Raw genomic sequence first — 24,212 nt, forward strand, 5'->3', positions numbered from 1 at the left:
TTGTGAGCAGGGCCCTCTTACCTTTATGTCTGTCTTTTACAACCCAGTCTTGTTCTATTAATGTTGATTCAAATTGTAAAGCACAACGGAATATGCTGCGCTATATAAGAAACTGTTAATAAATAATAAATAAATCATTTTGGATTGCATTTAGTTCCCGCCCTTGTGATTTCAGGTGCTGTGAGTGGTCAAACTTGACTGGAAATTAATGTTATTGATGTTAATAATACTAAAGGAAAAAAACAGGCAGAATTTAAATAATTTTAGCTTTTTTTAATACATTTTTAAAAACATCTAACAGTTACGTACCTAATGTTTTACATAGAATATTATTAGTAGTATTATAGAATATTATTTAGCAATTTAGTGTATGTTTAACATCAAATCTTACATAAAAACATGCTAATATGTTGGTACAGGTAGGAGATTTTTATACAGTTTATTGCCCACTGTCAAGAATGGACTGTAATTTGTATGTCATTTAGATTTTATAAATACTGTTGCTAGCATTAAAAAAACAATTGGAGAAGTCCTACTATGTACATGCAGTGCATTATGGGTTGTTATTTTTTTTTTGTGAAAAGAGAAGAACGCTGCCAGGTGCTATGTACAATTTTTTTTACTATGTAGCATTGGCTTTAAAAGTTTTGCATCTAAGCACCACTTGAAAAGATTAACTAAATAAAGGTTAGAAAAACTCCAGGTGCTATGTTGCACTGTTTTTATCAGTTTTAATCTACAGTAAACTCAAAGCAATGAAAACGAAAAATTGATCGACCTAGCCAGTAACATTGATATTAACAGATTAATACCAACACACCTCTCCAGGTCTATCATTGCTGATGTCCAGAATCAACTTGGTTTAATAAAGCTCCTATATTTGATTTAATAAAATTAATTTGTGTACAACATTCATTTAAAACTGTAAAAATCTCATGCACTCTGTGTAAATGTGGTGAGAGTTCAAGGTTTTTATTGGTGGTACGGATCCATTTCTCCCAAGGCATTGTCATCTCAGATGAGTATGATGTATGCATGATTAAAGGGGGATGGGTAAATTAGGGCCTATGAGGAATACAGTATTAAAGAAAATCATCACATCCACATTAAAAACTATACACATGCTTACCTTTCCCAGTACTTGAGATGATTTCATGCTGATGCATCCCTACAGGGTCTCGTGTTTCAAAGGGGCTGACATAGGATCTTTGGATAAAAAATAGCTGATTCTGTTGATACCATGATACCATGCTAACTGGACAGGGTGTTGTTAACAATAATCCCTAGTCTTCACCAGAAAGGGAATCCAGATCCCACTCCCATTGGCGCCTCAATGTCAGCATGTCCCCCTCACACAGGCTGTCCAAGAGCTGAGAATAGCACATGGAATTAAATCATGAGCTAAGAGAGGTCAAGTTTCTCTTAATGGGGCCAACGTCAATATCAAAACACACTGTACAAACTGTAAGGTGCAAATGTCTCATTTGCATATATAGTATGTATAAAATAGAATGCAAATAATCTTTAAGTACTTTCACAGCAAACTAGCAGAAAAACTTTCAATGTCATTAATTCTGAAAACCATAATTACTACAGTAGAGTACAAATCTCAAAGTCTGCATCATGCATACAAGAGACCAGGTCTTACAGGTCTGAATAACTTATATACTGTAGAAGCAGAGCTTGGGATCTTACCACACAAAGAACCTGCAATGAAGTATGGGATCCACCCATTATTCACCACAAATAACAATGCAATCAATTACATTTTTCTTCCCATAGTCTAAGATAGCTACATTTAGTTGATCAGCAAAAGTGATAAAAAAGATATTAGGCAGTGCAAGGCCACCCCTGTCTTTAGGTCTATACAATGTTTAGAGGATAAATATTGCACAAATCTGCCCCTACACAAGACATGACAGAAGATAGTCATTGGATTTAAAAGCAAAGATAGGGATGAATACCAGAACCTGATATAAGACTTTAGGCTGCAAAATCATTTGGAGAACATTAACCTGACCTGCCACAGTCACAGACATCTTCAACTTCTTTGTGTGGACTCCATTCTGCAAAACTTAATCTGACGCTGAAAATTTAACTGAATACAGTATAGTCAAAGGTCTTGAATGAAATCAAAATCCCAGGGCATTTGAAAAAAAGAATAGTTTACAAATTATCAAGAAATAAACACCACTTTTAAGTTTTCCAATCAACATGCAAATTAATTTCACCAGAATTAACAATCAACATAAAACAAAAGGGGTGTAAGTAATTCAGTGTGGTAACATAAAAGACACACATAATTTAGTGTAGTTTCCCTTGAGGGAAATATAAGTAAATATTTATCAGAAAAACCACAGGCTGAGAGAAACATCTCATACAACAGATGTCTCAAGATCAAAATGCTCATGTATGGAGTTGGAAGCCCAAAAAGTGGTCTAGAGAAGACAATAAAAACATACTTGTAGACTATATCTTGCTCTTAGATGTTGTGTTCCTCGGTATCAGTATAGAAACCAGTGATTGTTAAAGAGGATTTCATCCAACCAAGATGATGTTTCCAATAAGTCATGGAGTAGTGAGGTTTAGGGTAGGGGAAGGCTTTATGTTTTTATTATCCTAAGTAGATTTGATGGAATATACTGATGTATTTTAAAACACCTAGGGGTAAATTTACTAAGATGGGACGTCTATTAAGAAGTGATGTTGACCATAGAAACCAATCAGATTCTACTTCTCATTTATCTAGCACCTTCTAGAAGATAATACCTGGAATCTGATTGGTTGCTATGGGCAACATCACTTTTTAATAGAACTCCCATCTTAGTTAATTTACCCCCTACAGTATTCCTTTGCTGCCAAGTAGTGCAAGAAGAAATAGAAAGTTTGGCGGAGGGAATATCCCTTTTTTTCTGTGGTAAGTAGTGCAAGAAGCCTGATGCGATTCCCATTCTGTATACAGAAATTTTTCCTCAACTTTGTGACTTCTTTCTCAACATTGTTACTTTTACCTGCTATTTTTCCTTTTATTGTGCTACGTTTTTTCCTTTATATAGCATTTTATTTTGCAAATAGTGTTCAAGGTACTTAGAATTAGTGTTTTGGAATGCTAAGTAGCAAAGTTTGTGGTGTGATAAATTGGGCTATTTGGCACAATTTGATGATAGGTGTATGTGGACAAGTCTGTATATAAAAGATTCAAAAATACACATCTAGGGGTAAATTTACTAAAGTGAGAGTTTTTAGAAGTGAGTTTTAGCTACTTAACATTTAACTAGCACATTCTAGAAGTTAATAGCTAGAATATGATTGGTTGCTATGGGCAACATCACTTTTAAAACTCACATCTAAAAACTCTCACTTTAGTACATTTACTCCCTAGTGTGAGAAATTAGGGGAAATATATGGATATGAGGGAGTGTGGTGAGAATAACACAGCATGAGTTTAAATATGGGGACTAAGTTCCCTGTAAAAACAATGCTTACTTTCTGGCATTTGACATAATTTCCATTGGTCTATGTTGGTCTCATACAGTATGTGATGACGTGTATATGAAAAGAAAGGTGATTTCTTGTAAATTATGTCAAATCTAAGGAACACATTTAATTGGTGCTATACATATTAAAAATATCATACAGACACAGAGGTAATGTGTAGGGTAAGGTATAGAGAGCAAGTATAAGAGTAAAAATATGACCTCATGAAATGTATTTACTTCAAAGTCACTCAGCTCCAGGTTCTCCTCATATCATGTTCTGTATACTGGGCTGCTAGCTTCACCTTTTTTGATGAACAGGATGCTACATATATGCCCAGCTAATGTGTTGCTTATGGCGCAGTGAATCGCGCTATGCATAGCGTGATTCAAAAGACGCATGCCCACAAACAGAGATGCACACTGCGCACCCAAGTGTGCCTCCATAGAAATTAATGGTGCGCTATGCGATTGCACCATATCATACTGAAGCATATACAGGCGCGGTGAATTGCAAGGCACGATGCACACTCACATTTCTGGCGCAATCAACCACAATTAATTTGGATGCATCTGTATGTCAAGTGTCTTGGGAAGTTTTTTTCTTTTGAGGGGGGAGGACTGCTAATGTGGGCACAAGTGACTGATTACTCGGCCCTACAGTTCACCCACGAGGCAGACTGGGTGATCTGGATAAGAAAATCAGTCCCTGGATCTGGATTGCTTTTGGGAGAGAAGTTTTCAGGGCACATGACCCTGTGCCCCATATTAATCTAACTCTGAATAGATATAGCACTGTTGTATTGCATCACATGTAAATATTTAAATATATATAAATATAATTTTTTTCACTCAGAATTAGATATATCGCTTAAAACTCTTGATTGGAACCAAGAATGACCTAAACTAATAATATTCAACTATTAAAAATAAAATATGGAAGTTGGTATTATTATTTAATATCAGCAAAGTTGAAAGGTGAAAAATTCCACAAAATTTGTAAATATTGATCAATGTTTGTGTTTCCACAATATGGCCATTTTATCTGAGGATTCTGGGGGGAATATTGGGTGTCTTATAATTAATGAAAGTGGAGAGGAATATGTTGGCAATTTAAAATAGTTGTTTGCAGTATCCACGTAGAGAGAGTGAACTGGATCAGGAGGTGGGCCTAGGCTGACCTGTGGATCCAGGGCAGCCACAATAAATAATTAATACCAATATCAAGGTGCAGACCATTTTTAATGTCTACTAATTTTTAAATGTCCTATTTTAGAGTGCCTGGATACAGTTTGTTCTCTTTGTCTTTTTGGCAAATAAGTTCCCCAATTCACCCCTCAGATAATTCAGCTACGAAGGACTGAGAGGGTACTTTTGTGAACTGTTTTTAATGATTGGAATTGAATGGTAAATGAGATAATGGTGGCTGAGTGTTGTTTCTTTTAGTGGGGAGCATATCAAATAATCTACTCATGGAGAATTGACTTATGTTTCTCCCAGGCCATTGGAAAATCAGCCATCTGATTTAGATTAAAATATTCTTGAAATTAGAGTAATTAAATCTTCGTACAGGTTAATTATAAGATGTAATTTATTAGTTTCCATGTTTATTTAAAATGTTATAAATATAAGAGAAATTCTACGACCAAGTGATTGAACAATGGGTTAGTGCAATCCAAATGCTGGAGAGAGATTGAACTACAGATGCACAATATAAGATTATATAAATGCTGGATTATTAATTGTGGAGAAAAGAACCTCATTCAGCGTTAGATGCAATTTTCATCAAATTACAATCATAAAGTATGCCCGGCAAAAAAATTACCATTTTGCTACCTATTCATACTTTGTTGCAAATGCAAGATGCGACCAACTGTAAGGATATTGCAAATGCACCTAATTCCCTATGTAAGTAACAGGAAAACATGTGTTCGGAATACTGTAAATCAGAAAGTGTGGCTTCATAAATACTGAAACATTGCACAATTCATACACGTTACAGTAAATGGCCGGAAAGTGTAGGTTATAAGTACCCAAGTCACATGGGGCCTGATTCAGAGGTGGTCACAATGCCAATGTTTATAGCATTGAGCGATTATTTTTGTACCGCTTATGTTTATGAGTCGCACTGAGGATGGACAAGTTTCATTACCGAGGTGATCTCAGTGAGGACTTTAGTGAGCGGAACCCCAGACTAATGTTCCCATAGCTGGCGCTTACTCACTGGTAAGACCAGTAAAACAACTCTGCCCACATATTATGTATACCAAGACCACAAAAAGAACACCCTTCATGTGACTTCCAGTTAGGTAATTAACAACCAGGGTTATAAATATAAGATTCAGTTGATTAATCCAGTGTACCTTGAAAAAGAACGGAAGATTGAAAGGCGTTGGACACTTGGGACTATTTTTCCTGACTGAAGATCTTGCAGCCAAACTATCATTTCTATAGAGGCATTTAGATACTTTGTAATAGATCCGGACTGTTTGCATTGGGCTGCTTACATCACCTATCACCGTGCCTCATTTGAGCAAAGAGGTTTTTGTGGACTGTTTACTGGACTTTGTTTTTTTTTCTATTTTTATTATTTCTATCTATTGGAAACCTATGGCCCATAATAAAATGTGTGTATAACATTAACTGTGGCGATGAGGAATTTATGACAGAACATTCTGGACATGTTTGGATGTTGTTTGTAATATTTATATACATATATAGTCCCCTTCAAATCCAAAAGGATAAGCGCCCCTGTTTTATCCACTTTCTTACTACATTGTCTATATTCTTTACAAATCCTGTTTTTTGGGCAGGATCAAGTGTGAAATTGGCTGCTATCTTTATCGATACTTGCGCCAGGCCTTCACTTTACTATTTTGTATTTTATACTTCCTTCCTGGCCTTGGAATAATCCCTTCTACAGATGATATTATACATTTTTGCTACCAAAAAAAAGTTACTGATGATGTACATGTGCCCTTAAAGGTCTACCATCACATCCAATCAATTTAATTATGTGTTGTCCAGGTGCACTGTGTAATATGTACAAATACAATAATACCATTTTAATACAACAAGTAACATTTTCTATTTTTTCATGCATAAAATATAGTCAATTCTATTGTCCTCTAGTGTTTAATAGATTTTTTAAAAATAATAACATAGGGTTTGTCCAAAACCAATAGATAGATAGTGCCAAAGCTTTAAAGTGCCCACATTTATGAATAGGATGATTAACTAAAGCAAATTTCCACCAAAAATATGTGCTCTGTAACTTTAATTTTTCTTTTTTAGAATTTACCATTGTTTCATCATTCATAATTATTCCACGAAATTAAAATGAATTTTTACTAATTTTACTGATTGCTCTAAAAGCAAAGCACCAGCTCTTGCAAGTTAAATTCAAGGTATAAAATCCTGCTTTAGACTAAATAAATGACGCTACAGTTTTTTATGCATGTTTGAGAAAGAGAATTGCAAGTTTTCATACATAATTTTGTCACCTAACTATTAAATTTTGTCAATTCTAGATCAGCTATGGAGCAAGTGATCCTGTGCTGAATGACAAAACGCTTTACCCACATTTTTTTCGAACAATTCACAATGACCAGATGCAATTTTTGGCAATTGTAAAGTTATTGAAACAATTGGGTTGGAACTGGGTTGGGATTATTTCTTCAGGTGATGACAGTGGAGAGCGGGAGCTCCGACAGCTGAGCAGAGAGTTAACTACTTATGGGATATGTATTGAATATAAAATTAAATATTTTGATCAAACAAACTTTTCATCTACAAAGAAAATGATTAAGCAATGTACTGCTGAGATTATAATCATATGTGGCAAAAACAGTTTACCCTTTGTTCTTTTTATCCGTGGTCTAGTATACTATACTGTTAGCAAAACATTTATTTTTCCAGCGTCATGGTTATATGTATCAGAAATTGAGGTGCCCTATGAGTCAAGATTACCAGCTATCTGCACTTTTGTGTTCAAACTTTCTATATGTAATATTCCTGGAGCGCTAGAATTTCTAGATAATATTAAACCTCTAAATAACTCATTTGACCCATTAATGGAGGACATTTGGATAACAGAATTTAAGTGTATGTCTAAAAATAAATTTAAAAATGTATATATTACTTATATATATGGCATTTCTATTCAAAACTGTACGTGGGAGATAGATCTTAAAGGTCATATCAATTTTAGTAGTGATCCCGTTCCCTACCGAGTGTATATTGCTGTCTTTACTATGGCTCAAGCTTTGCATGATATGAATTTACTTTTAAACCATAATGGAACAAGAAGCAACTTTAAAATTAGTGAATACAAAGTGAGTGCAAATATTGATTGTTTATTATTCTTACCAAAATGTGTATTGTAATGTGTATACATTTAATAAAAATTGTAGTTCATGTGTATATGGATGATTCAAAAAACCTGAAAAATGTGGCATTAAGCTTAAGTGGTCCAGCTTGACACAGGCACTAGATGGGTTATCCACAGATGCTGAATATAATGACTCATAATAAGTGACTAATTCTATATATTTAGGATCTAAACTGGTGGTCTTGTGATAAATAGCAAGAGCAGTTATAAATTTGAGATTAGTTCTAGACTATATTAAATTAGCGAGCAATTTACCTGATCTATTGCCTCAATGGAAATATCTACATACACCTTATACACATAGCCTGAATGTTATTTTATTAGAGATATGCACAGAGGCCCAGTTTTGGTTTTAAATTATCATCATGTTTTGGTTTTTGTAAAACCAACTTCAAGTTTTTTGGTTAGGATTCAGTTTTGATTTTAGATTTCATTTAAATTCATCCTGTTTTTTACTTTAGTATTATTAACATAAATAACGTTAATTTATAATTATTTCCAGTCAATTTTGACCACCTCACAGCACCTTAAATCACGAGGAAGGGACTTAAATGCAATCCAAAACACGCAAGCTCCAGTTTTAAATCCGAGTTCTGAATTGTGAGAAGACCTGAGTCAGGACTTGATTCTACTCGGAATTCCAAAGTAATTCCGAACTGGGACTTGATTCGACTCGGAACCCCTAATTTTGGGTGTATTCGTATTTTAATTAACCAAACCCATGCATATCTAAATTTTATACAATATTTTAATGCAGGTGTATTAAAGCAAGCTCAGGGTGGACAAAAACCTCCTGTGGAGAAGAAGGGCAATTCCCTTTCCAATGTGGTTCTTGCAATAAAACAATTTTAGGCTTAAAACATTTAAGGCCCTGACGGACCTTCTTCCTTTTATCTGGCCTATTTAAACTTTCCACATTACATGACTTTAACTTCATTGATCTTTTATTGTTACTTAAAGCCATTCAAAGGAAGATTTATCTAACCAATACCAAAAATTCTGTAAGTGACAGTATTGTAAGAAATTATCCCTGTCCTGTGCCATCAAGCAGGATTAAGGGAAAATTAACCTCTTCTCTAACACTAATATGGTAGCATACAGCAAAATAGGAAGCTATAAACAATACCCTGTTTAGTGGGTAAATGACAATGAGACAAAATATGTGTGAACATACAAGAATAGCAGCCACAATACTAGTAATAATATTAACAATAGTATTGATAGTAGTAAACATAACCAGTTAGAAAATACAGCCAATCAACCTGTTCATTTGTAACACACATATAGTATAGCATCAAGAAAACATAGAATAGGGTGCTATCAGGACCGCATGAACAAGAAATATGCCTTACTAATCTATACTGTATAGACATGAGAAAAACAATATACAAGAAAACTTTAAATATTGCAATGAAAAGTAAGGATAGCATCAAAAAGTCATGTATAAAAATTATTGTCTGCAGCGGAAGTTTGTGGGGAAGGTGGAAGTATGGTCTTGAGCAATGTGGCAGCAGTAGAGGAAGATTCAAAATATTTAGGCTTGTATATAGTATTGTATACAAAACATTAAAAAAAAATCTGACTATAGTAATGCAAAATTCATTATCTTTTTAAAAAGGTCCTTGCAGATACCATCCTCCTCAATGATATTTGATAGGAAGAGTCCTGGAAAAATAGTAATTGTTGTCTTTATAAAACCAACATGTTTGTGGTACTGTAGGTGTCCAAGAACTTTACCTTGTCAACATAATTAACAGTACACAAAAAATAACTGGATTTGCTCGGTGCTGTGAGTTTTGCTTCTCAACTTGTTATGCCTATATAGATTCTCCAAATCCTCCAGTTTATCATGATATGATGTCACAGTTGTTTCATAGATGTGAAAAAGGGATTCTGTCTCATGTAAATCATCCTCTTCTGTAGATAGATGACCTTATATGAGCCTGTGTGAGGGCTGAGAGAACGTTAGCAATGTCGGAGTTAATTGGCCCAAATGGATTCCAATAGTTTTTTTCAAGGAGAGGAAATCTTTTCCTGGGCCATTCGTAGAGAGAGGGCACTAAACTTGGAGTTGTCAGCAAGCAGATTTAGGATATCCTCTCCATTCACAGAAGATGGGGGTCTTTGAATGACTGACCACTGCTGGGCAGTGCTGTTGTTTGGCCACAAACTTCTCCATGAAGGAGATAAATGACCCACAATTTTAGACTCATAATATATACAAGATATAAATAAAGAGCTGGTTGTCAAATATCATTTTATTGTAAGACAGGTAATATGCAGAAGTAATCAGTAACTCAGGAGTTTGGAGGAACTGTCTGAATGTCGAAAACATGAATATTCACTGCATAAGGCCGATTCTCTAAAGCACATGATGTTTCAGACTGATAATACTCACAGGATGTATCAAAGTGAGATACTGGCTGAATCAAGACATTAAGATCAAGGTTTATTCACAAGGGTTTAGACAAGACGTTTAGAAGGGTTATTCACATGTCATATCAAGGCAGCACACAGAATATATAGGTCACATAAACAAATTAATCACACCGAGGGATATAAGAACCAGTCCTAAATACTGTAGCCATTTCACCAGTGCAGATGATCAGGGATAATCAGTCAGGTATCTCTCGAGGGACAGTGTACAATAGTAGCACATCTGGTGGACTAGAGGTACTGCACCATACACCAAGAAAACAGTATAATACAATATTATTTAATATTTGCCTGTTGATCACTGACCTTTAACAATGATGCTTCTTGAATCTATATGGTTCTGTATTATTTTATTTTAACAATAAAATCTTCTTCATTTGTTGTATTCCCAAAAGGTTATATCTTACCCTTATCCCTTATTCAATCTATTTTCCTTTATGTTTCTTCATTTAAAAGCTTCACACCTACTTACAAAAGGTTAATTATATAAATGAAAATGGTCAAGAATTAATTTATAATGGAAAAGGAGAAATGCCTTCCCCGTTGGACCTTATAAATTGGGTATATGCAGGAGATCGCACTGGTTTGATCAAAACATATGTGGGAACATTTGATGGATCAGTTCCAGATGATAAGCAGCTGCACATTGAACAATGGAAAATACAATGGATAAATGGAACGGTATGCATTAAAATTACAGTGATTGAAATTTGTAAAATTAAAGTTGTTTTAACCTTTACAGAAACTAGAAAGATATATACTGAAAGTTTACAATGGTTTACATCTAAAATGGTTTATTCATATCTAATACCTTCCACTACATGTGCTAAGTTATATGATCACCTAGATACTGATATTAATGTTAATACTGTTTAAATGAACATTACATTATAGCCACCTTTATTAAAACAATAATTTTTGAATGGTGCAATATTCTGCATGAAAATAGACACATCAAAATGGTGTTTGCATGGTAATTTTTTTGTGACAAATATAGGAGAATCCATCCGACCAGTTTTTAGATAGAACTATTTATGATTTTTAATTAATCATATTATTGGATAAAACTTTTCCACTGGGCTGTGAATTTTGTTTCTACACTTAATTTCTTTTTTTATTAACATTTGTCCACGTACCATGCAGAGCTTTACAATTAATAACAGACACAGTAATAAAATGAGACTGAGCAGAAAGCAGGGGGATAGCGCCCTACTTGCAAGGTTACACTCTATTGGGACATAAGTGTTTGATCCATGCAGTGAATGCCACATGGATCTTGGACCAAACAGACTGCAACAGGAAAATATGCTTAAGTGAGACAATAATCTCTACAGTATATAAGCCAATAACACAGTAATATTGGTTTGGGGTCAGTTATTTCTTTGAGTTCAGAAGAATACATACAGTATGTGTCCTTATTCACCCATTGTTTTATGCCATATGGAGTGAAATGCCTGGCATGACTCAGATGCTCCTCCACAGGTAACAACTTTCGTATATTCATACTTTTTTCTTATATTACCATCTGTTTTGCACCACAGCTGCTTACCGTATATTGGTATAAACGAGTAATGGGTCCCTTGTGCACTGGATAAGTGATACTAGTTGTTGTGGGGTGTGCCGCGAGTAGAACAGACTTTGCCTCGTCCTCTTGGTTTACAATAGAAGGAAGTGGTTACCTTGCTCAACCCCTAGATGGTGTGTTGAATGCTTAGTGTCTATAGATCAGGCTTGTGCACAGGTTATATAATACAATTTATTAATGCAATACAGTATAGACTTATATGCCTGAATTAAAGTCACAATGCTATATCCATAACTTTTTCTTCAAATTCTTAAACATTTTTTCTATATCCCACCTGTGCACTATTCTGGAACGTGCATATCACCTGTTTTTCACCACTATTTACTGACTTCATCATTTCTATACACATGCCAACAACCACCACAGCACTGCGGGACGCTGCACCCTGCTGTCCACTGCCGATTAGGCATTTATGTTCCTTTGTTAATACTTTATTCTGACATTACTCAAATTGTACCATCCAGAATGTATCCATATTTGTATCTTTATATTTGTGTGTAACATTGTGACTTTAATTCAGGCATATAAGTCTATACTGTATTGCATTAATAAATTGTATTATGTCACCTGTGCACAAGCCTGATCTATAGACGCTCAGCATTCAACACACCATCTAGGGGTTGAGCGTGGTAACCACTTCCTTTTACCGTATATTGGGTCTGCTTCAGCAGTGCATGCTGATTGCAGATTCCTGATTATCGGGAATTTGTGCATGCGCAGGACCCATTCTGTGAGTGTGCAGAATGGGTCCTGTGTAGTCGCATGCAGTCCCTTTGATGCCTCTGTCTGAATAACAGGCAAAGGCATTTAAGGGGCAGTGTGGGTGTAGGGTCGGCCGGTGTTTTCCAGGAGTGGCGAGGCCAGGGAGTGCATCAACATATGCAGCTTCCAGGCCTTGCAAGCCAGCCAGCCAGCCTGAGTAAGCTGAGGCTTATTCAGCTGGCCGACAGCCCAGCGACATCCACCATCGTGACCATCAACCACCAATGGACACAATGGTGATCCCAGCCTTTGACCTCTATCATAGTGCTGGGATCGCAAATGCAGCAGGAGGTGTCATACACCTCTTGCTGCATTTGCATATTAGCAAGAGTGGAATTGCAAAGCTGCCTGCATGCACTACACACTACAGTATATGCATGCACTACACACTACAGTATATACCTGCACTACACACTACAGTATATGCCTGCACTACACACTACAGTATATGCCTGCACTACACACTACAGTATATGCCTGCACTACACACTACAGTATATACCTGCATGCAGATTTGCAATTATGATCCTTGCTGAATCACCCCCATAGTATACTGGGTGTTTAGGATATTTTTTGTTGCAATGGAGTTGGTAAGTTGGTATAAAGTCACACATTGAGCACAAGACTGGTACAGAATGTTCTCATTGGCCCCCATCATTTTGCCTTTTTCTCAGGTTAGCGTCCATGTTGGACATCGCACAAAGCTGATAGATACTTGTGCATTTTACAATGGTCATAAACTGTAGACCAAATAAGATGCACTTTCCTTACAAAACTTGTCACAACTCAGTTGCATTTTCTGTGGATTGCCAGATTGAGCTTTTTAGCATGGTTAGTGAGGACACATCTGTACAGGTAAGTTTTGAGTGAATTGTGTAATTTTTTGGTAATTGGGTAGCAAAGCCTAGGGATATAAGAGGATATCATGTTTTCATAAGATTGGGAACATTTAAGTGGCATTCATTAGTGGAGTGAATTTGGTAAGCAGGCATGTAGTGATAGATGAGGTCAGAGATGTAAAGAGGAGAGGATTGGGTGAGATCTTTGTGACTGTGAGAAGTTTGAATTGGGTTCTGAAGTGCTTGAAAAGAAGGGGGTACAGATGTATTTCATTTGGAGAGAAAGATGAGTTGGGCAGCAGCATTGGGGAGCAGATTAGAGTGGTGACAGGTGGGTGTTGGGGATACCAGATATGAGGATGTTACAGTAGACCAGTCTAGAGATGACCAGTGAGTGGATGAGGGTCTTAGATGCCTCCAGGGTGATAAAGGATCTCATCCTGGAGATATGTCTGAGATTGAAAAGGCAAAACTGCAAAAGGGACTTAATTTAAAGTTTGAAGGAGTGGGAGGAGTCAAGGATATTTCCTAGACAGTGCACTTGCATACTCCTCCCACTCCTTCAAACTTTAAATTCAGTCCATTTTGCAGTTTTGCCTTTTCAATCTCAGACATATCTCCTGGATGAGATCCTTTATCAGCCTGGAGGCAATTTAGACTTCTCATCCACTCACTGGTCATCTCTAGACTGCAGTCCATAGATAATGAAATTGAGGGAGGTGAGGTTATTTAAGAAGAGAGAAAAATTATTAGCTAAGTTTTATATTTGCCACAACACACAGAGACATAGGTAAATTAAGATGACTAAAACATTGCATACTATGTTAGATAGATGGATAGATGCTAGATAGTTACTGTATATAATTTCTAGCTTTCTAAATGCTAACTGAATATCACTTTAATGGGGATCCCCCATGTTCTCACCTCAGATCATGGGAAATATTTTCCAATATTGTATCCTTGCATACCAGAATGTCATGGTTATGCTGGAGATCGTACTGCGGTAGTACATGACAGCATTCCCAATCACGCAATGTTGGACTAGGCATGATGTTTACTTCTACAGACATAACATAAAAATAATATTTTTTAAAATTTACAGTATTAACTGAAAACCACAATGTTGAGGTGCCCTAGAGCTATATGTCTAGGGCTGGCATATCCTAGGGGAAGCATGCCTTATATTTGCAGGACTGATCCACCAAAATCCACCAAAATAATACAGCATCATTATGACCAGCCTAGGATTAGTTTGAATTATGGCAGTTTCACCTTCCAGTTTGCTTGTTATAGTACAACCAAGTACTGTATGTGGCATAGTGTAATGATGCTAATGGAAATTTCATGGTGGATCCTGTGCTTTGACAATTCCTGCCTAGGCTGGTATCACTACAGCTGGTTTTACTTTTAGGGGATTATTTATTCTCTTATTTTTCTACTTTATACGGCCAATAGGGAGAGTTCAATTCAGTGAGATGTTGAATAGCGATGGGAGGGAGCTCCCGCAGCTATTCAATTCAACGCGCTGTTTGGGCATGCTAAGGATTTCCTCTCGCAACCCCCTGGGGATGCGAGGAGAAATCCGACCAAAGTGCCGGGTGTACAGCTTTTTTTCTGCATAGCACAGCGCTAACAGCCGTGCGCCCAGCACTTTGGTCAGAAAATGCTGGTTACCGCACCTTAACACCCTTGTTAAGGCACGAGAACCAGCATTCTCCGACCACACAGCACTATTCAATTCGCTTTGAATTGAATTGTCCCCAGTGAAAGGTATGTGCTGCTAATGATCATCACCAATGAGTCTTGCACCAGAGAAGAAATAACCACAAAATATTTACCTCTTGAGCTACTTCCACCCCAAAATGGCACATAGGATGTCTTAAAATGACTTTTACAGAACTCAGGACCTGATTCAAAGTTGTACGCTATTGTTGCCACAGCTGCAAATTTGTACGCAGCTGCTATGTAAAAATATGCAAATGTCGCATCCACCAGGAAATCCAAGCATCTGCGTAAAATGTTGTACCATCTGCATACAAAGATGCAGCATTGGTTGCAGATCATTCAATTGTTGCAGTCCTGAGTGAGTCTATGGTCCCGCAGAATGGACAGGCTCACAGTTTCAGGGTAAGATTTGCCCCTGAAATGGTCATGGCTCACATTTTTTCCTTACCAACACTCTACGTTACCTCCCTTAAATGTTTCCCTGACTATAAATCATACTGCAAATAAATAGTCGCTGTGTGTGACTATGGTAGTGTACTTTGATGCATGCATAAATACCGAAAATCAACACTCACCTGCAAAAATATAGGCATTGCATACATAGCATCAGGCTCTGAAGCAGTGGCTACACCTTCCCTCCTTTAATCTGCCTCTTTAAATGTATACACTTCTCAATCTAATTAAAGATTGAGACATACATCATGTTACTGTGCATCCCCATTACAAATAAAAAAATGCATTTTGTACTTACATGTTGGACTACATGTGTCTCAAGGTCTTCAAGGTTACATTTTTTACACTAAAAAATTACAAAATTTAAAAAAAATGAAATTTAATTTAAGAAAAACAGAGAGCCCAGTAGAATATTTTCACCTACAGTACTTCAAGTTTTACGGATACTTTTTCTGTTAGCATTTATTTTTAGGTGTTTAATGTAACAAAGAAAACAAAGTTCGAAAATTGCATCTGCTTTTTTTTCAACTGCTAAATCTCAAAATTTGCTAAAAAAAATCCTCAATAGCAAAGTCCCCTATCCAATATATTCTTTCTTGCCAGTATTCTAAAAGGATCAGTTAAACCTCCAACAACTGTGTTTTTTTTCTACCTTTTTTAACAGTCTCCAAGAGGTCAATGTTCTCAAAAGTGTCTTGATGGATTCAGAAAATCTCCAGGGAAAGGATATCATGTATGTTGCTATGACTGTGTACCATGTTCTGATGGAGAAATATCCCATAAGTCTGGTAAATGTACAGTGATATACTATTTTACTTTGCAGTTACAAGCAAAGGGCACACTACTAGAAACTTAAAATGACCAAAAATGAATAGATGGGGGTGATGTCGATATTTTTTTTAACAGTTGTTTTTGTTCTTGTTTGTTTATTTGTGTTTTTTAGATCACTTAACTAATCTTAAAAGTTCTGACCTTTGGAAAAGGGTTAATATTTTATATGAAAATACAATAAGCTGAAAAATATTACACCATAGTGGAGACTTCATTTCTTTTCACATCTCTTTTTATATAAAGATATTGGCATATCAAATAAGCAACATTTTGAAATTCATCCCTCAATTTTACCAATGCTACTGTACATAACTTATTGCTTTGAATTTAAAAATGTTAAAACTACTACTGTATACATCAAATTGGTTCCATCTTACCCAATAAACTATAGAAAGCACTTAGAAAAAAATTAGGCTTTTTTTTTCTTCATGTACTTTAATTTTTTACCAGGACAAAGTAAATTTCAGTTTTTGTCTTATTTCAGGATTTTACACGGATACTGTATCTCCCCTTTTGCACCAATATCCTTTTATGCATCCATCATCACAGACATTCTCCAGTTGCCTGGGCAACCAAGAGAAATGTAGTGCCCTGATACAGAAACTTCTTGGTGCCTCCACCAAAGATACTTAGAACACAGTTTAAGTGCCACCACAGTCCTAAGAGGGTGTAGTCACAATACGCATGTAGCTCTTCTCAAGCAGTTAAACTCACAGGCTGGGATGGAGGATCAGCATGAGAGTAGTAGCGATTTCTGCACTCCAAATATGGAGCCAAGTTTGGGTCAGGAAAAGGGGGAATGGATATGTAACATCACAGTATCCACATTACATTGGCAGTGGAACCAGCAAAATTATTCCAATACTACTGTAGCTCTGCTGTCTAATGATTCAGATGCAATTTGATGTAAAAAATGAAGAGTGTGAAAAGAAGATAGAATTGGGGAGGATGAGTGAAAGGGGTCCATAAGATGGCAGCTAAAAGCATAGCAGGGAAGATTCATAGGCCATTGTGAAGGATAAGAGATAGAATGCAGCAATGATGAGGTGAAGTAAAAGAGTAAAGAAGACAGAGCAAAAGAGGTTAACATACCAAACTAGGAGGCCTAAATATAAATATAAAATTGTTGGTGGACTATGCTGTTATCACCTACTGTACCTGTTTTTGCAGACTTCATAGCCAGGCACTGGTTTCATGTCTGTAGATTATAATGTTAGGGCTTGTTTGTAAAATGTTTGGGTAAATATGATATTCATCCATCCTATAATAAGGTGCTTAATGTAATATATTGGGGTTTTCGTTGGTGTTTACAAACAAGATTCCTCACAACTACTGCTGGTTCCCTGTCAGTGGATATGTACAGTACATACCGATTGCTGGTCAGGAATCTGAAAACATAATTTAGGCTTTAGTGGTGTATGGGATGAGACTCACATATATCTAGGTCCTGCGGGAAGTCTTGCAAATGGCTCTTAGAGTTTACCCTTGTGAACCAGAACGTGGTGTTACTGCCTTTCCGGCATGTGGGACTTGTGTGTAGTAGTAAATGCATACATAAGGTCTGAGGACCCTATTCATCATACCTAAAAATTCTCTGGAGGTAATTAGGTTTAGAACTCGCATGGAGTTCTACCTAATTACCAGAGGAATTCATAATTCCTCCTCCCTATAACTATCTATTTCGAAAAGCTGTCATTTTCATGATGACAGCTCATCGGGAAATAGATAGTTTTCCCTCTGTACTCTAAGTTACCGCAGCTGGAATCCATGCTGCGCATGCGCTGTTACATCTGTAAAACCAGCGTATGGGCAGCACTGCCTACATCTGCGGTAATTTTGTATCCCCCCCTCCGAATACCTCCACCCCTCCCTCTCCGCATACCTCCCCCCCCATCCCCGCATGTACCTGCCCGATGCAACGCCTTCGGCTCCGTCCTGCTGTTCTGACACGTGGTCTCCCAGCAGCACACAGTACAGTTTAGAAAAAAAAATGTGTTTTTTTCTAAACTTTATTGTGTCCTGCTGGGAGAACACGTCTCAGAACAGCCACTGGAGCCAGAGGATGGACCAGAGTGCTGGAGGGAGACACCTTGGGACCTCACCAGCTGGAATTTGATGAATACCATAATTTCCACATCTCCATACTAATGTATGGGGAGTGTGGAAATTAATGCAGGGGGACTTAACTAGGAGATATCAGTGATATCTCCTGTGTTGAGTCTCTTAATGAAGACTAAAATAACGTGTATTAAGGAAAATGTCCTTAAACATTTTATTTTAGTGTTGATGAATAGGCCCTTGAATCTGAGTTGAATGTAAAGCAAAATGAAAAGCTAGTAACTGTGTACCTGGACAAATCATGTTGCAATGCAAGGGGTGCAAATACTTATTTTTTTGCAAGCAGCGTAAATGCTGGCTTATTTTGTATGTATCTCACACATTCTGGACAGCTTTATTTTTGCAGCAATATAGATTTGAGTTTGGACACACCTCTTTTTAATCTAAATCTTTGCCAAACTTACCAACTTTTTGTAAATCCTTTCAGGAGCCGCCCGGAGACCTGCTGCAGGCTGATTCGGGGGGCCCCGTCCCTTTCTCAGAAAAGTCTGGGATTCACAGGTCTGTGAGGAGGGGGCTAGGATAAATGATGCAAATTGGGCTGTTTAGCCCCGCCCCCACTCATGGACCTGCAAATTCCTCATTAAATCTCCCCATCCTGCCTGCTTCACTAGGAAGTTGGCAGGATGTGGGAGATCTGCCTACACTTCTGAGGGTGCGGGGGGGCTGCCCAAAAAATCATGAGCCTCCCGCGACCTCCGGAAGTGTAGACAAGTATGATCTTTGCCCATTTTAAATCCACCTCACCTACAGGGTAACATGGTTTTGCTTAGTTGCACAGTTACTTGCTCTTTTTTGCTTTACTCCCAAATCAGAATCAGGCACATAAAGTAGTTATCTACTCTAACAATATGAATATAGGTGTATGGGCATATTGGGTAATAATCCTCATAAGAATGGAAAGATGTAGTACGTAAATATTGGTGACCATTCATATGAACAAAGTAATAAAATATCTTATATACAGGATGTAAACAACTATATTCAATACTGATGCAAAGAGGCATTTTAACTAATTTATCATTTTAATCTCTGGTTTTGGCAGAAATTATCATTGCCTTTTTTTCTCCAATTCCCATAATTTTTTGAATCCCATAGTCTGATAGATCTGACAGGATATTTAGGTGTTAGATCATGCATGCTGTGTACGTCATAACCATTTTTTATTACAGAGATGTACTTCCCATCTTCCTTTAAGCATTCTAGAAGTTCTCCCTATGGGCAAGATTCAGAGGCCGACACAATGTCAATGTTGGGTATAGTGGAGCAAATTGTTTCTACTGCACTTGCCCCAAAGATGCACTGTACACTTAAACAATGTACTAGTAATGACGGATGCATTTTATTTATTCACAAAGTGAGTGACAGGTAGTCAGCATTTGGGAGAGGTTATGGGGGTGACTACAAAAGAGAGATCCCAGCATCTTAGGTGAGGCAGACATTCTGAGACAGCGTAGGGTTGCTCAGATGTTCCATGTGTGACCAATGTGCAACCAATGTTTTCTCTTTTGTATGTAAGCAGTGGCTGGGGAGACTCTGTGCACATGAATGTGACTAATACATTAGTCCACTGTGTCCAAAATCCTTTGAAGAAGGCCCTATGTACTCTAAACAAAAACAAAAAATATCCCTGGCGCAGTGTCCAAACTATAGGTATAAATAAAAGTTGAACCAAAGCATCGGGTTGAATTGAAAGGGGAAATTTACTCAAAACTAAACAGAAAAGAAATAACAACCTGCATTGTGTCAACTTGAATATGTGAAACATAAAATTATAACTATACTCTAAAAGTTCCTTATAATTAAGACAAAGGGCCATATTCAATTGCTGGCGAAAAGTCCCAGACTTTTCACCTGGTGCACTTTCCGCCTACATCGCTGGTTTTGGATCAGGAAAAGTATAGCGCACGTGGCCGCTTTTCTCCCTATTCAATTCCAATGGAGGTGAAAATGGCACCTGGAGAAACTCAAACAGGCAAAAAGTGCTGTCAGTTTTGGGGAAATCAGCCTGACACCCCCCAAAAGATGCACTAACATGGGGGATCAGTATGGATACCCCCCAAATAGCCCTGCTGAAGGTATTTCGGGTACTTAAATGGTCGCAATAGGTGCTAATTTGCATATTTGCATAAGGGGTGAAGAATAGCATTTAGCAATATTTTTTCTGTAAAGTAACTAGTCCCAGCAAATTTGGGGTACCTGAAAATGGGGGCTAGCATATTTATAAGTTGCTAAAGTGAAGCTTTAAAAAACTTGGAAAATCGAACTGCCGCAAACACCTGCAAAGTAAAAAACACCTGGGGAATACTTGGGGACCCCCCTGAAGTCTATTTCGCTAGTTTTTATTTTTGTCCCCCAATTTTGCACTTTTTCACCCCCCAAGTGAAAGTATTTTTTTGTGGTGTCCAAAAGATTTTTACAACTTTTTTTGATGCAGTTTACCTTTAGGGGACTGTCCTATGAATGCATGGGGGTTTCTGCAACTTTGCACCCCAAAACTGCACTTTTTTCCGCCTCCATTCAGAGGCGAATCTTTTTCACCTATTTGAATGCATAGACTTTCCGCTTAGGCGAAAAGGCATTGCAATTGAATTGGGTGGAAAGTTGACATCATCGGCGAAAACTTTTCACCGAGAACGGTTTTTCACCTGCAATTGAATATGGCCCAAAATGCATTAAATATAACAATGTAACAATCAAAAAAACAGAGAAAACATAAAAGGCTAGTTCCTCCTACTCATTATATATTCAATAAGCTCCCATTTGTGTCCGAGTTAGTGCAGTAACAAATAACTTCTATTTCTCCAAAGTGCAGGTATGTGTAAAACTGATTTTGCCAGTTTAGGATCAAGTCAATGTAAAGAAATTATTATTAAGCTAGTGTGTCTTAAGGTGGGAACACAGTGCAAAGATATATCTGCAGATTATGGTTGGTCATATACACTGAACGACCATCATCTTCCAGGCAGCCACGGGTCCCTGGCTGGGGTAAGGGTCCTCCCCCCTCTCCGTGGCTGCCACTGCATGCTGATTGCCCGTACACACTTGCCAATGGACAGATATATCTGCAAATATATCTGCCCATCTGCTGTGCAGCATAGCCGACGCAATATGTCTGTGAACGACGTCATCGCTTGTTCACACTGGCTGATGGGCACCAGGTATATTGGCTGATCAATTGATCATCCCATATATCTGTCAGTATATACCCAGCTTTACAAACTGTTTTCAGCTGGTAATAGCTTCTCATGGGTTTCCGAGTCCTAGCTGTTGTTATCAGGTTTCAGGTCCTGATTTATGAAAAAAATGAATAAACTCTGCACTCCCAATTCTGGAAAATGCTGCTAGGTAAGAATGTGGTCCCCACCACACTTATAATATAGAATGAAAATGGTATACCAAGTGCAATATCCTATAGGGTAATGATATTGTCCACTAATACAGGGTCATCAAGAGTCCATATACATCACAAATCTTCCTTCCAATGCGAACGTATCTCTTCCCCTTAGTTCCTCCAAAAGAAGAGAAAATTTAACCAATCAGTGGGTGTGTTTTATATGAGTGGATTTATAATATTCTTACTCACATATAAACTTGAAATAAACGTCCCTCCACCAACTATCCAATCAGATAAACTCTCCTGAGAAGAAGTTCTATGTTGATAGATATTTAAGCTTGAAATAAACGTTCCTCCACTGACTATCCAATCAGATAAACTGTCCTGAGCAGAAGTTATCCCTCGCCAAGATAGTCAGTGGACCAAGGCTGTTGTGCCGTGTGTGTGGGATTGCTGATGCTAATGCAGTCTGCAGGCAGGACGCACATTTCGCCGGGGTAGCTTGGTCACCTGATCAGGTGACCAAGCCACCCCGGCGAAACGTTCGCATTGGAAGGAAGATTTGTTATGTATATGGACTCTTGATGACCCTGAATTAGTGGACAGTATCAGTACCCTATAGGATATTGCGCTTGGTATTCCATTTTCATTCAGGTCCTGGTTGACTTTTCAATTCAAGGTGTACAGTACTTGCAGAATTAGTTATTAAACAAGAAAACACTGTCAGTGGGAGATTTAGTATGGAAATCCCTGGATCCCAAATATAGTCCAAATGCCGGATTTCAGTGAACAATATGAGAGGTAGGATTCCACGCTTTAGGTTCCTGACTAGTTTCTTTGTCATAGACACTTTTCTATAATCACCAAGCTTATTATTTTTATTATTATTATTATTATTATTATTATTATTATTATTATTATTAGATTTCATAGTGTGACTGGTATTTATTACTTACATAATCTATCAGTTATGTCTTATTCTTTGCTGGAATGCACTCTTATCAAGGCCTTTTTCCCAGCAGGAGAGTGTTATTAATTTTCCATATTAAAACATTTCTTACCTTTGTATGATATGCGGTGATAAGGAATAAAAATGATCAGAACAAAATTAATAATTTGTCCCTGAATGAGAGGAGGGAAAGAGAGAGGAAGAATGAAGGAGGAAGAGGTGAAAAAGAGAGCATAGTAATATTCAAGATCAGCAGTACTGCTAAAGTATTTTATTATGTTACTTTTGTTTCATAGACAATGAAAATTGTGTGAAATGCAATGACAAAGAATGGCCTAATGATGCAAGAAACCAATGTATTTCCAAAGCTCAAGAGTTTCTTTCATATGAAATGGACACTGTAACCTCAGTGTTTGCTGCCACCACTGTATTATTTTCTATTATAATTGTCTTCATAATTGGATTATTCATTTCCTTCAGGAACAGCCAAATTGTCAGAGCTAATAACCGGAACCTCAGCTTTATTCTCCTCATTTCTCTAAAGTTGAGTTTACTTTCTGTGTTTCTTTTCCTCGGTCGCCCACAACTTATAACCTGCATGTTGCGCCAAATCTATTTTGGAATCATATTTACTATCGCTGTTTCCTCTGTCCTGGCCAAGACTATCACAGTTTGCATCGCTTTTAAGGCTACAAGACCTGGAAGCTACTGGAAAAAATGGATGGGAGTCAAGCTATCAAATACTTTACTTTTGTTCTGCTCTTCTGTCCAGGTCCTGAATGGTGTCATTTGGTTGTCAGTTTCTCCTCCATTTCAAGAGTTTAACATGGACACATATCCTGGGACTATCATCATCCAATGTAATGAGGGTTATGTGCTGGCCTTTTATTTCATGTTGGGTTACATGGGGTTCCTGGCGTCTATGAGTTTTTTTCTGGCTTTCATGGTGAGGACATTACCTGACATTTATAATGAGGCCAAATACATCACATTCAGCATGCTGGTGTTCTGCAGTGTTTGGATCTGTACCATCCCAGCCTATCTGAGCACCAAGGGGAAAAATATGGTGATTGTAGAAGTATTTGCTATATTATCCTCATGTTTTGGGATATTAGGCTGCATATTTTTCCCTAAATGCTACTATATACTGATGAGACCTGAAGTGATCAGAAAAGAACTTTTGGTCCGAGGAAAAAACAGTTCCTCATAATATGATTTGATATCCTGTAATATACTCCAGACCATAATTTAATGATATTATATAAACACCTGGAGACAATGGACCTGGTTCCAAGTTGTTTGGAAAATTAG

The 24,212-nt window shown here is 37.3% G+C and overlaps 1 protein-coding gene across 1 annotated transcript in view; it reads left to right on the plus strand.

The window, feature by feature from the left end:
• Positions 1-24,111, plus strand: part of LOC148479252 (vomeronasal type-2 receptor 26-like) — a 41,699-nt gene extending 17,588 nt beyond the window's left edge. Inside the window, exons 3-5 of the mRNA XM_088454671.1 lie at positions 10,759-10,983; positions 16,331-16,454; positions 23,198-24,111. Of these exons, the coding sequence (XP_088310797.1) occupies positions 10,759-10,983; positions 16,331-16,454; positions 23,198-24,111 (1,263 nt within the window). The remainder of the gene's footprint in view (positions 1-10,758; positions 10,984-16,330; positions 16,455-23,197) is intronic.
• Positions 24,112-24,212: the final 101 nt, after the last annotated feature.

This window comes from Taudactylus pleione, unplaced genomic scaffold, assembly GCF_031769625.1.
Source record: "Taudactylus pleione unplaced genomic scaffold, aTauple2 ptg000627l, whole genome shotgun sequence".
NCBI classification, from domain to species: Eukaryota; Metazoa; Chordata; class Amphibia; order Anura; family Myobatrachidae; genus Taudactylus; species Taudactylus pleione.